The sequence below is a fragment of the Atractosteus spatula genome, chromosome 28 (genome assembly GCF_055471065.1).
Source record: "Atractosteus spatula isolate fAtrSpa1 chromosome 28, fAtrSpa1.hap1, whole genome shotgun sequence".
Lineage (NCBI taxonomy): Eukaryota > Metazoa > Chordata > Actinopteri > Semionotiformes > Lepisosteidae > Atractosteus > Atractosteus spatula.
Genome location: NC_142733.1, coordinates 5,571,518 through 5,583,679, shown reverse-complemented (window position 1 = coordinate 5,583,679; position 12,162 = coordinate 5,571,518). Strand labels below are relative to the sequence as shown.

At 44.2% G+C, this 12,162-nt stretch overlaps 1 protein-coding gene across 2 annotated transcripts in view; it reads left to right on the top strand.

Annotated features, from left to right (window-relative positions):
* Positions 1-12,162, top strand: part of arhgef18b (Rho/Rac guanine nucleotide exchange factor 18b) — a 64,050-nt gene that overhangs the window by 37,996 nt on the left and 13,892 nt on the right. For both annotated transcript variants that reach the window (XM_088907507.1, XM_088907508.1), the window contains 13 exons: positions 676-785; positions 1,525-1,665; positions 3,938-4,188; positions 5,377-5,502; positions 5,871-5,988; positions 6,783-7,031; positions 7,407-7,483; positions 7,587-7,765; positions 8,162-8,238; positions 9,705-9,893; positions 10,493-10,633; positions 11,161-11,276; positions 11,587-11,649. In XM_088907507.1, the coding sequence (XP_088763633.1) occupies positions 676-785; positions 1,525-1,665; positions 3,938-4,188; positions 5,377-5,502; positions 5,871-5,988; positions 6,783-7,031; positions 7,407-7,483; positions 7,587-7,765; positions 8,162-8,238; positions 9,705-9,893; positions 10,493-10,633; positions 11,161-11,276; positions 11,587-11,649 (1,837 nt within the window). The remainder of the gene's footprint in view (positions 1-675; positions 786-1,524; positions 1,666-3,937; positions 4,189-5,376; positions 5,503-5,870; positions 5,989-6,782; positions 7,032-7,406; positions 7,484-7,586; positions 7,766-8,161; positions 8,239-9,704; positions 9,894-10,492; positions 10,634-11,160; positions 11,277-11,586; positions 11,650-12,162) is intronic.

Here is a 12,162-nt window from a genome sequence, read left to right as displayed (position 1 = left end):
GCGTACAGCTCGTGCAATTCTGACACCTGTGGTCCACCACACTGTTAATTTCTCCCCCAGAGGTCCCTGAAATCTAAATCTGTGGCCTTTTAAAAAAAAAAAAGCTTTGCATGTATTTTCTTATCTTCTGTAACGCGCTTTGACAAGCCACCTTTAAAGGCGCTATATAAAATGAAGTTTATGATGATGTATTTGAAAATGGGATTGACGGTGGAGGCCCTGCTCTTGACCAGAGGCTTGTGGGTTCAGAGCCCAGCTGAGGACACTGCTAGTATATTACTCCAGCACACCCAGCTGTATAAATGGGTAACAGACACCATGTGTCAACAAAAAATCAACTGAATTGTTTTTTTTATAAAAGCATGAACCATATCGTCTCACAAAATGTTTTCCGCTGGATTGTTTTTGCTTCAAAAGTTAGAAAAAGTTCCCAAAAAGAAACACCGAAGCTCTCATTGGTTTGACAGCATAGAATCCAGAAGTCAAAAGAAAGAGAGAAGTATTTTTTTTTTCCTAAAGCGTGCAATCAGGAAGGGTTAGAAATATGAGATGCCAGGACGTTTTTTCAGGCTGTTGTACCCAGCAGAAGCACACGGTGGCGAACCAGCTGCCGCCAGCCAGGCTCTGCACTTGCGCTTACTGTAGGTCTGAGGGAGCCTGCGTGTCTTCCTGCAGATCGATCGCGGGGGAGATGGATGAGCCAGACGCGTTTAGCAGAACCAAGGTCCCATCCGACGACTCGGTTTCGCTGGCACCTTCCACCGCAGAGTCCATCATTGTTGAAGGTAAGGCGTGAGCCGGCTGAACAGACACACAGTCCCTGCAGGTCGGAGTGCGCAGGTGTGTGGCCGAGGAGGGGAAAGTGCGGGCATCAGCTTTAGCAGTGAGGGCTGATCTGGACTGGTACCGAGAACATCCCATGTTCTTCTCCCTGCTGTCCACACTTTGAGATCCAGCCATTCTGTGTTGAAGAGCAGGGAGCTCACAGCTGCTTTTTTGTTGAAAATAATGCCCCTCATTCCTGGGTTATTGGTTTATATTACAAAGTGTTTTGGAGTGAAATTAAAGCCCATTGCTTTTCAAGTTAAGGTAGAAGATCTTTTTAAGTAAAAATATATTGCTCATGCAGAATATGCCATTGATACCATTCTTATGTCTATATAGTGTTTTTGTGACTCTTTGATTTAAGGTTGGAAAATGTTCTTAAGAATTTGGCCTGTCGAAATAAGATTATTGCAGGTAAGAAATATGTAAGCCATTAGGTATTGCATTTTTAAAAGTGTTTATAATTGGCTCTGGTCATGCACAACCTCTGTACTAAAATGATCATGGATTATGCTTTGACTCTTAATGGAACCTGTGACAACTGTGATTTTTTTACTAATTGTTCACCCATATTGAGAACACTGTGAATGCACTCTGTTATTGCAGAGGGCTGTTGTTGTGCAAATCAGTTTTTTTATTTCATAGTAAAAGAGTCCAGGTGCTTCATCTTCAGGACCTGTGTTTGTCGTCTTTGTGTAGATGGCCATTATGCTGCTCTACGTGCAGAGCTAGAGGTGGAGTCGCAGGACTTGGAAGCTGAATCCTGGAGCCTGGCTGTTGACCCACAGTACTTAAAGAAGCACAGCAAGGATGCAATCAAGAGACAAGATGTGATATACGGTATGTGAGCTGCAGAGTTTGGGGCAGAAAGAGCAATGGATAGAGTTGTGGGTTCAAATCCCAGGTGAGACACTGCTGTTGCACCTTTCAAGCCAGGTGCTTTACCTGAATTGCTCCAGTGAAATACCCAGCTGTATAAATGAGTGAAAATGTAAGTTGTTTTAAAAAAAAAAGAAGTCAGCCAAATAAGTGTGTCTTTCCTCTTTAGTGCCATTGTCTGCGCTGATATTTCTGATACATTGTATCAGTTAGAGTTTAGGGGAAACTGTGTTTGTTGTCAACTTCTCTTCTGTGATCCAGTTTGTCAGACCAACTATACTACTAAATTTGCACAGTATGAAATCTTCTTCTTTTAAGTATTTTAAGAAAAGTTTGATCATTGTAGCAAGACCTGAAAACAAGACATAAAACAACTAAAAAACAAAGACAAACCAAAAGCAAAAGCAAAGACCAACCAGTAATGCTGGCGTCTGCCTTTTTACGGTTTTCTTGTTGAGATAAGAATAGAGCTGAAGTCGGGGAAAACTGTAATCGCAGGATGACTGGATGTGTAAAACAGGGATGTGTGAAAAGCTCAGTCTTTTTCAAAGAACTCAAGAAAGGGGCAGCAGATCCTGTGGAATCAGTCCATAGCGCCTGTCCTATAGAAACGAATCCTCTCCATTATCATTGAGGAGATCATCTCAAAACGTTCTGATTAAAGACGCATCTCAGGGCTGGATGTGCCAGCGTGAGTTGGGGGAGGTATTTCAGTGTGTCATGGAAATATAACTATCAAGGAAGCCACAAGGGAGAGTTCTCACTGAGTAAGGTCTTTATTTCAATATTGCAATATTGGGAGCCCTGCTGCCACTTCGCAAAGTGCAACCAGAGACTCAATTTGTTACAAGCAGTACAGGGTTTTTATAAGACGTTGCGCTGTAAAAAAGTTCAGCACTTGGTCCCTTCTAAAACTTCCCCTTTCCCTAAGACAAAACAGATTACATCATAGAGCGAGAGAAGAAGCACTAGATTTGTTATTCAAAGCTAATCAGTTACTTTCAGCTAATTCTAACGACCCAGACAGCATATATTGTTTTGGTACAATGTCTTCTAAACTAACCTAAACAGTGTACTTTGTTGACAAACTGTTTTCTAAAATTCTGCACGTACTGTAGCACAGCAATTACATCCTTGAAATATATTATCTAAAAGCACCAATATATTTTTTCCAAAGCTCTCTACATTTTTAAGAATCAATTTACTTATTAGATTTCCACTTCAAGTGTCGCACCAGGCCTCACTGCACCCCGGTGTAAGATGAGCCTAATGGTCTGCATTCGTTTGTATCTGCTCTTATGCACCTTAACCAAGGAGCTGTGGGGTTCTGCCCACTGCCTATCTTTCACACGTTTTCTCAGTACGTGTTAACGGCTCAAGTCTGACTGGCTTCAACAGCAAACCTCTCTCATACTGAAAAGGAAAACCAAAAGTGTGTGAATAGCAATGATAAAGATAGCGTGTGCTCTACAAGTTTATATATTATAGAATTTCAGAATGGCTTTGGACATATCTTTTGATTGTTTATATGCATGTATATATGTATTTTCTCTTGATGAATTCATTCCTTTAAGCCGGTGTCTCTTCCCATCTTGGTTCTTGGGGTTTGGTATGTCTGCAGGGTTTCATTCCAGTTTGGCACTTAATGGCATACAGCAGCTCGTTATGGTGTTGATTGGAACAATTTAGTATCTCCTCCCAGCTTTTCAGAAGTCCTAGAAAACCAGCAGACACCCCCCCCCCTCCAAGGAGCAGGTTTTGATACCCCTGCTTGACATCATCAGCCAGTATAGCAAAATTCGGTGCATGTCAGTGAGTTCCCTTGATTCATGGCAACGCCCTGTGACAAGCCCTTTATTTTCTCTCAAACTATTAGCCATTTTCCCCCCCAAAGGAAAGGATTTGATCTTGGCAATCAAGGGTGTGCAATTAAATACAAATGTTTGCATGTTAGTGTGTTTTTTGGCGGAAAAGGCAAGGTTTTGATTTGGCATGCTAGGATAGATTTGAATCTAGCTGTATCTATGGAAATTTCCAACTGTAGAAACCTGCAGTGATTTAGAAAAATCCTTTTTGAAGAGTTTTGGGAACAAAGCTGCAATCTGACAGATTTCTTACACACCTTTGTTGTCCCAGCTTACACTCTCGCCCGTCCCGTTCTCAGGGAAAAGGGGAAGCATGGGGTATACTGTGTCCTCCCCTGATCCCAGAGCTGGCTCTTGTTTGCGCACAGAGCTGATCCAGACGGAGATACACCACGTGCGGACCCTGAAGATCATGCTGCGGGTGTACGTCAGGGGGATGAGGGAGACCCTGCAGATGGACGAGCGCAAGGTGGAGAAGATCTTCCCCTGCGTGGAGAACCTCCTGGACATCCACCGGCACTTCCTGGCTCGACTCAAAGACCGGCGGAAAGAGGGCCTGCAGCCCGGGAGCGACCGGAACTACTCTATTCACAGCATCGGAGACGTCCTGACTTCGGAGGTGCAGTACGCCAACTGAACCAAACTTGAAGAATGAGAAGGATTTATCACAGAATCTTGAGGGTTAACGCAGCTGGCGAAAGCTGATAATTTATCCTGAACATCTTTATGTAATAGCTGTAATTAAAATGAGGTGGTTCGTTGCTTCTGAGAGGTAAACATGTTGCATAGCTGCTATAAAACCAGTTAAGAATACATTGGGAAAATTGGCTGTGTGGGGTTGTGGGTACAATTAAATCATGTTGGCACTGGGGTCAGCTCACCTTGCTCTACTTCGTCATCTAGTCGTATTATCAGTTGTGCTTCGTCGTTCCTGGTTTTTCTGGTGGTTTTTCCTGCATGTGGCTTCATTATCCTCTTTTGGAAATCAGCAGCCAAATATCTGGACAGCGTGGAGTAGGGCTGGGCGATGTGGCCAAAAACATTATCACGATAAAAATGTTAATATCAGTCGATGTCGATAATTATCACGATAAGTGTCAAATCATTATTTCTTTCAAGTTTAAAGGCAGATTTTTTCTCTTGAGTGAAAGTTGAGAAACAGTTGACAGTTAATTGGTACATTAAACAACTCTTTATTTTAAGAACACAACAAACACTTGCCAAACAGCAGAAACATTAAACAAATCTGAGGTAGAGAGTATTCAAGTCTTTTTTACGTCAAAATATGCATGAGTAAAATTTACAAAATAAATATCTTAATAGAAAAATTAAATACTGCAGTGTGATAAAACACACATAGAAGATGGCTCAGACTGCAAAGGTTAAAGTGCTCCGTTTTATGTCTGATCGTAAAAAGCCAAAATATCTCCAAATTACCAAAGTTGAATGACCTTTTCTGTCGACGATGTCATCGTCCTTCAAGCTGGTCGTTGGGAGCACTACATTCGCTTCAGTGTCGCTCATTCCTCCACTCTAACTACAATCCTGTCAGCCACCACCATGTGGGTCAACACCACCACGTTCGCTGCCCGGTCTGCAACACGCATGCGCACTCGTGCAGTATTTTGTGCGCATGCAGCATAAACATATATATCGCACATTTATCGAACTTTTGTTAAAATTATATCGAGGAAAATTATATCGCGATAATTATCGTTATCGAATTATCGCCCAGCACTAGCGTGGAGGCAGCTTCCTGGCTGATAATGACCGTAATTTTAACAGTCTGTGTAAAATTCCTTTGCAGTTTTCTGGAGAGATGGGTGAGAGAATGAAGGACAGCTATGGAGAGTTCTGCAGTCACCACAGTGAAGCTGTCAACTATTACAAAGAGCTGTTTCAGAGCAATAAGAAGTTCCAGAGTATGATACGGGTATGAATATAAGTCATGAATATAAGTTTTGTCGGTTCTCCTTGTCTCAGTTTTGTGTGTGGAGAAAAATAACATAACAGGAATTCATTTGTTTAATGTCCCTGGGTGATGTCTGAAAACACATTGTGTATTTAGATCAAAGGCAGCCAGGAAAAGTGAGAGCTATACACTTTTTGTAGTTAAAATTGCATTTCATTACAGATTTTGTCGTTAAGTGGCATCATAGCTTAGGCTTAAGGTGATTTGCCTTTGTGAAGTGATTGGTACAGAGTATAACTGCAGCCTTGATGCCTGCTCTTATAATTTGAATGTCTTATTGCAGGTATATTACTAACAGTGCCTTAACAACTGTCCTTATTCCTCCCCAGAAAATCAACAACCTTTCCATAGTACGGCGATTAGGTGTTCCAGAGTGCATACTGTTGGTGACGCAGCGCATCACAAAGTATCCCGTCCTTGTGGAGCGGATTCTGCACAATACAGAAGGTAATAATATCCTTACACTTCCGTAGAACTTTTCTGGACACTGTGCTCCGAGTGTTTCACAGGTAATGGGGATCCCCTTCACCACCACCAGTGTGCAGCCCCACCTGGATGAGGCAGTGGCAGGCAGAGTGTGCCAGTCCACTCCCCACACACCAGCTCTCAGTGGGGAGGAGAGCAGAGTGATGAAGCCAGTTCAGAGATGGGGATTATTAGGAGGCCATGAGTGGTAAAGGCTAATGGGAAGCTTGGCCAAGACACTGGGTTACACCCCTACTCTTTTTGAGCAACGCCCTGGGATTTTTAAAGACCACAGAGAGTCAGGACCTTGGTTTTACTCATCCGAATTACGGAGCCTTTTTACAATCTAGTGTCCTCGTCACTATACTGGGGCATTAGGACCCACATGGACCGCAGGGTGAGCGCCCCCTACTGGTCCCACTAACACCTCTTCCAGCTGCAGCCTTAGCTTTCCCAGGAGGTCTCCCATCCAGGTACCGACCAGGGTGCTGCTGGCCCAGAAGAGAGGGAGAAATGTTGAAATCTTCTGCTTTTTGAAATTTTAGTCAGGCTTTCATGATCAAATGAGCACTTATTACAAATTTGGTCCCTGCTTTAGTACTGAGTCTCTTAGGGTATTTTGGCATTGAGAACTAAAAACACATGTGGAAACATAGCTTCAGACTTGTCGAAATGGCATTTGTCTGAGCTAAGCATGTGGTTCCGGGACCGAATTGACACTCGTCGGATTAAAAGGCGCTGATTGATTTTGCTCCTGGCGCTGTTTCCATCCCCAGCTGGCACGGAGGAGCACGAGGAGCTGGAGCGAGCGCTGGGCCTCATCAAAGACACCATCACGCAGGTGGATGCCCGGGTGAACGAGTACGAGAAGATGACGAGGCTGCAGGAGATTGCCGGCAAGATGGAGCCCAAGTCCTCGGGCAAGTTCAAGGACGGGCGGGTGTTTCGCCGCGAGGACATTGTCAGGAGGAAGCTCTTACACGAGGGGATCGTCAACTGGAGAGCAGCTTCGGGGCGCCTTAAAGGTCAGTATTCTCCAGAGTAGGAAGAAGTGGTCTGGTAGTAAGGAAAACTAGGTTTAGGTGCAGAATCGGTCAGTCGGATTGCAGCCTTGTGGGGAAGCAGGGAAGATGAGGTCAAGGGGTCAGTGGTTTAGATTTGCAGTTGTGTTTTGCGGGTTTTGTAGTGAGTTTAAAAACACCGAACCTCCTAATGGCTTTCATCATTGCCTTTTATTTTAAAGAGCACCCCGTCATTTTGTTTGTCATCTTTAATTCCTGCAAAATCTCACATTTGGGTCACATTCCCACAGCGAATGGCAGCTTCAACTGCATTGATGCCTGTTAAAGTTGATCAGATGCTGTAGTTAAGTACTGATTTTTTTTTAACTTTTCTTGCAGATATTCTTGCCCTGCTCTTCTCAGATGTGCTTTTGTTATTACAAGAAAAGGACCAGAAATATACATTTTCCACCGTGGTGTGTATTCCAACAAGTTCTTTTTTTTGAAGAGTCGTAGACAGTTTCATGGTTTTACGCACCTTCCCTCATGAAATAACATCTTTAATGTGATTCTTGTCAGGATAACAAGCCTGCAGTTATCTCCCTGCAAAAGCTCATTGTTCGGGAAGTAGCCCATGAGGAGAAAGGGATGTTCCTGATCTGTGCTTCCTCCAATGAGCCCGAGATGTATGAAATCCACACTTCTTCCAAGGAAGAGCGCAACAGTTGGATGGCCGTCATCCGGCAGGCTGTGGAGAAGTAAGATCCCTTCAGTCTCAATAGATTTCCACCCTTTTATAGGGATATCATAAGGTTTTTACAATGAAATCAGTATACATTCTGTACTAGATGAGGCTTTGGCAAAGATAAAATAAGAGCACTTTATTGGCCCTATACAATTTCTTGTATTAGGAATTCGTCTTTTCGCATACCCCAGCTTGCTTTGCATGAGACACACAGACAGGGAGAGAAGCTTGGGGTCAGAGCGCAGGGTCAGCGCCCCTGGAGCAGTTGGGGTTCAGGGCCTTGCTCAGGGACCCAAAGGAGTAGGATTTGGGATGGCAAAATTAGTAATGCTAAACTGTGGAGGTTTAAGCTAAGGCTGTTTTGAACTCCTGATTGATTTAGTTTCTAAAAACATCTTTCCATCTACAGCTGTCCTGACATGGAGGAAGGGCTTTTCACCGATCAGGAGGAAGAAGCACGAGCTGCCAAAATAAAGGAGTTGCAAGGTATTTCAACCCACCCCTCACCCCCCCAGGCTGGAAGGAGTTGTCACTGATTGCATCGCACAATGAGTTTTTATACTGCAGCAGTTGTGACTTTTTTTTGACTTGACAGCAATGTGACTGCATTGTAAGTCTTCCGCTGCTTTTACCCTCCCACAAATGTCCCCCAAAAAGATCGCAGGATGACAGATCCTGGAATCCTAACTCTTATCCTCTCAAAAAGCTAGTGTTTCTGGACAAACAGGACTGAGCAAATGAGGGAAGATCTGGAGATCCAGTAGGTATGCTATTGGAAATATGCTAAGGATGCATCCTGGGAAGGCTGCGCCAGGTACCCAGCAGACACCACATGTCCTGGAATTCAAATAAGCAGTTATTTTTAGATGACTCCTCATTTATGCCGCTAATTTATCGTTCATGTGCTGTTGCAAGAATGCAGCTAAACAACGTAAGAACTGGAATAAATGAGAGGAGGCCATCAGCCCGTCTGGTCTGTTTGGTAGTCAGTGGCTGATTGATCAGAGGATCCTGCCCGTTTCTTGAAGGAAGCCAGGTTATCGGCTTCAACAGCCTGGCTAAGTAGCTTGTTCCACACGCCCACCACCCCTTGAGGGTTTTAATTGCTCCTCCATGTAGTTGCCACTTGTGCCCTCTAGTTTGTTTCACTCTTCATCCTGAAGAAGTCTGCAGGGCTGAATTTGTCAAAGCCTTTTGGGGATCTTGAATGTTTGTATCGTGCCCTCTTAATAGAAACATTGCCTCTTGCATGTAAATCAACAGCTAATTAATTCTCCAGGCCAGTGTGGCATTAATCTCCCCGACTGTAATTTCTCCCAAATGCATGGCTGTAGATATTTTCAAAAGATGACATTCACTGATGGGCCGGCACGGTGCCGCGACGACACCCGTTTTCCTTCAGAGCAAGCATGTGTGGGGGTTGCCGCTGAGAGGAATGTCTTGACCTTTGTTGCTTAGGTATTCGGAGAGCGAACAGGATGTGTTAGAGGTCAATTCCGTGTAAAGTAAAGAGCAAGTGTCTTGGGCTGGACTGTTCTCCTGAGCGCTGAAATTAGATTTTGAACCATTTTGAAACCATTTCCTGTTTGCGTGTTCCTTGGCAATGTTAGTGCACCTCCCGTTGTAACCACAAGATGGCGGTCTGCCCTTACTGAAAGAGCAACGTGTACTATGGCATTTAGACACTAGGTGGCATAAACTATTCACACTAACCCCTAACAGAAACTTCATGAACTTTTGATCCATATGCCCTTTGATGTTGCTCTTTCTTACACTATAATGCCGCCAAATAAAGGGATAAGCTTGCTGTTCCACCTGTATTTTATATGTAAATATGAAACCATTCAGTGTGGTTCATTTCCCAAGCATGGAACTTTCATGTGTAATTGCTGCGTCTTCACATGTAAGAATGCTACATGCAATCGGCATGTCTTGTGATGTTATTTCACCAGAGCGCTTGAGTCAGAAGGACAGCCAGATTCTGCAGGGCCTGACGGATAAGCTGCAGATCTTTGCCGAGATCGCAGAAATAATGGGATACGAGGACCCAAATCTGGCGTCACGCACCCGCCTGCTTTTCCGGGGAGATTCCGCAGACCTCAGCCAAGGGGAGCAGCTCCTCAGGGGAGCCATCGCTGAAGGTAGGGGTGCAGGAGCAGCAGGAGCGGACTGCTGGGGGGTTTTGCGAGGATGCTGTGTTTCCCCCCCCCCGTTGTTTCTTATTGAAATTTGGAATTGCAGGTTGTTTTTAAATATATACCCCACTCCCGCTCTGGAAACGGTGGTGGTTTTAGGACTTGGCTTATCCACAGCCTTTTCTGCTGAGAATGAGTCATTCAGACTTGCTCCTCCAATGTTCATTATTTCACTGGCTGTGCTTGCCACAGCTCCTGACTGGGAGTTGCTGCTAACTGGAGGAGTGGTGCATCTCTCCTTGATGTCACTGTATGCCTGCAGACCCCTAGATATTTGCAGGAGGTGACTTTGCAGCAGGCGGTGAGAGGGCGACTGATTCCTAGCTGATTATTCCCAGCACTGCTCCGGGTCGGTCTCAACCAGTTGTGCACGGCTGCCCGGAGAATGTCAGTCGCAGCCAGCAAGTAATGAACTAATGCCATCTTGCTATAGCGATCAACTGAGCTACCATCTTTATTGGTTGAACCGCCTGAGAGACTTGATTCTTTTGTGCAGTTAAGTCACCTGACTGAAGCTCTAAATCGAACATGCTTTTGCTTTTCAGTGGAGATTCTTCAATCTCTCTTGTCCTCCGGGGTTAAAAGTGCCTCCCAGCCCTCGGGGGAGTCCCAGGGATCCTATGGGTTGCCACGGCGAGCAGACACCTTTGGAGGGTATGACAGCAGCCCCACCATCATGAATAAAAGTAAGGGATCAGAACTTTCCACTGAAGCTTAAGATATGATTAGCCCTTATTGCAGACATGTGAAATACATGCAGATGCACGCACATACATGACGTCTCTCTTGCATCTAATGAGTTGCTTCTTGATTTTGTAGCACTTGCACCCCTCGTGCAAAGTTGTCAAAGAAATAGTAATCAAAAGCAAGGAACGGTTGTTTATGCAAACTCGTGGTGCATAAACCATGACTGGTCAGATTTACCCTTTGCAGTTTTAGCCTGGCTGAGTGTTGCTCAACATTGGAATGTTCGTCTTATCTTAAGCATCCTGCGTCCAGATTTGTACAGTGGATCTAAACTGTATGTCAGCGTTAAAATAGGACTTGCGTGTAAATTTTAATGTGGTGCACCTCACCGACCTGCGTGTTGGGGTTTAGTTAGGTGAAAGATTCATAATTAATAACAGAATGCTGATTTGGCCTCTCCGTACTCTCTGCCGACCTCTAGCTTGCAGCATGTGAAGCTCTTAAGTGATTGTCTGCCTCTTGGTAGGTGGCAGCATTAAGAAAACCTACAGCGGAAGCGACAGGCCCAGAGAACGGAGCCAGAGAGCGAGCTCTGACCCCCAGCTGAAGGAGATCTGTTGCCGTGAAACTCTGGAACAGTCGGTAAATGTATAAGAGCACATTCCTGGCAGAGCACCGAGAGACCTGGGCTCCATTCAGACTGTGACTGATGCAGTGGAAGGGATGCAAACATGATTCTTTCTGTCACTTGGGTCTTCTCAGTGTTAGATGGATTTTTTTTTTCTGCTTCCATTTAGAGGCCAATAAGAATTGGTGTGGCAAAACTTGCTCAGTGATTCTTGGCTATATTGCGATGTAGTGTTCGGTATTGCAGAAACCAAATCATCCTCGTGTGCTTTTATCACCATGTTTCAGAGCTGTTCCCTTTTAAATGCTTGGGTTATTTTTCCAGGCTGATGAGCCCTCTGAAAGCAGTTGGACCCCTATCTGGAACAGTTCCTTCCCAGAAGCAGAGGTAACTAATATTTGCCATTGGAGGTCAAGACTTGATGGCTACAGCATAATCTTGGCGTGTGCTTAGGTATCAAATACGTTATGGAGCCGTGCATAGACGGCAAATAGTTGTGGAGTGAGTAGCCAGTCTTCTGTAAAACCCCAAACTAACAAAACTGTGAATTGTATTCCTCTGTTCTGGTTTCTCTTTTTTGAAAGTTGACACAAGGAAGAGATCTTGTCGAAGTTCCTTCACATTCATTTCAAGTTAGGAAGTTATGTAATGAATGTGTGGGAATCAAATCTGTGGTTTTCAGAGCCTCATTTAGAAGAATGTCAGAAATTCAGTTCAGAATACTTAATTCCTTTCAACTGTGAAATCCTGGCTTCCTCATTCCTTTACCTTGGAAATCTGAGCAGAGCAAGGCACCTCTTATCAGAGCTCTTTAAGGCTGCTAAAATTCTTCTAATTGTTTTGTAAGGTCTGTAAATTAAAAAGGTAACTGAAATACTGGAACTGAAATATTACCTGTAT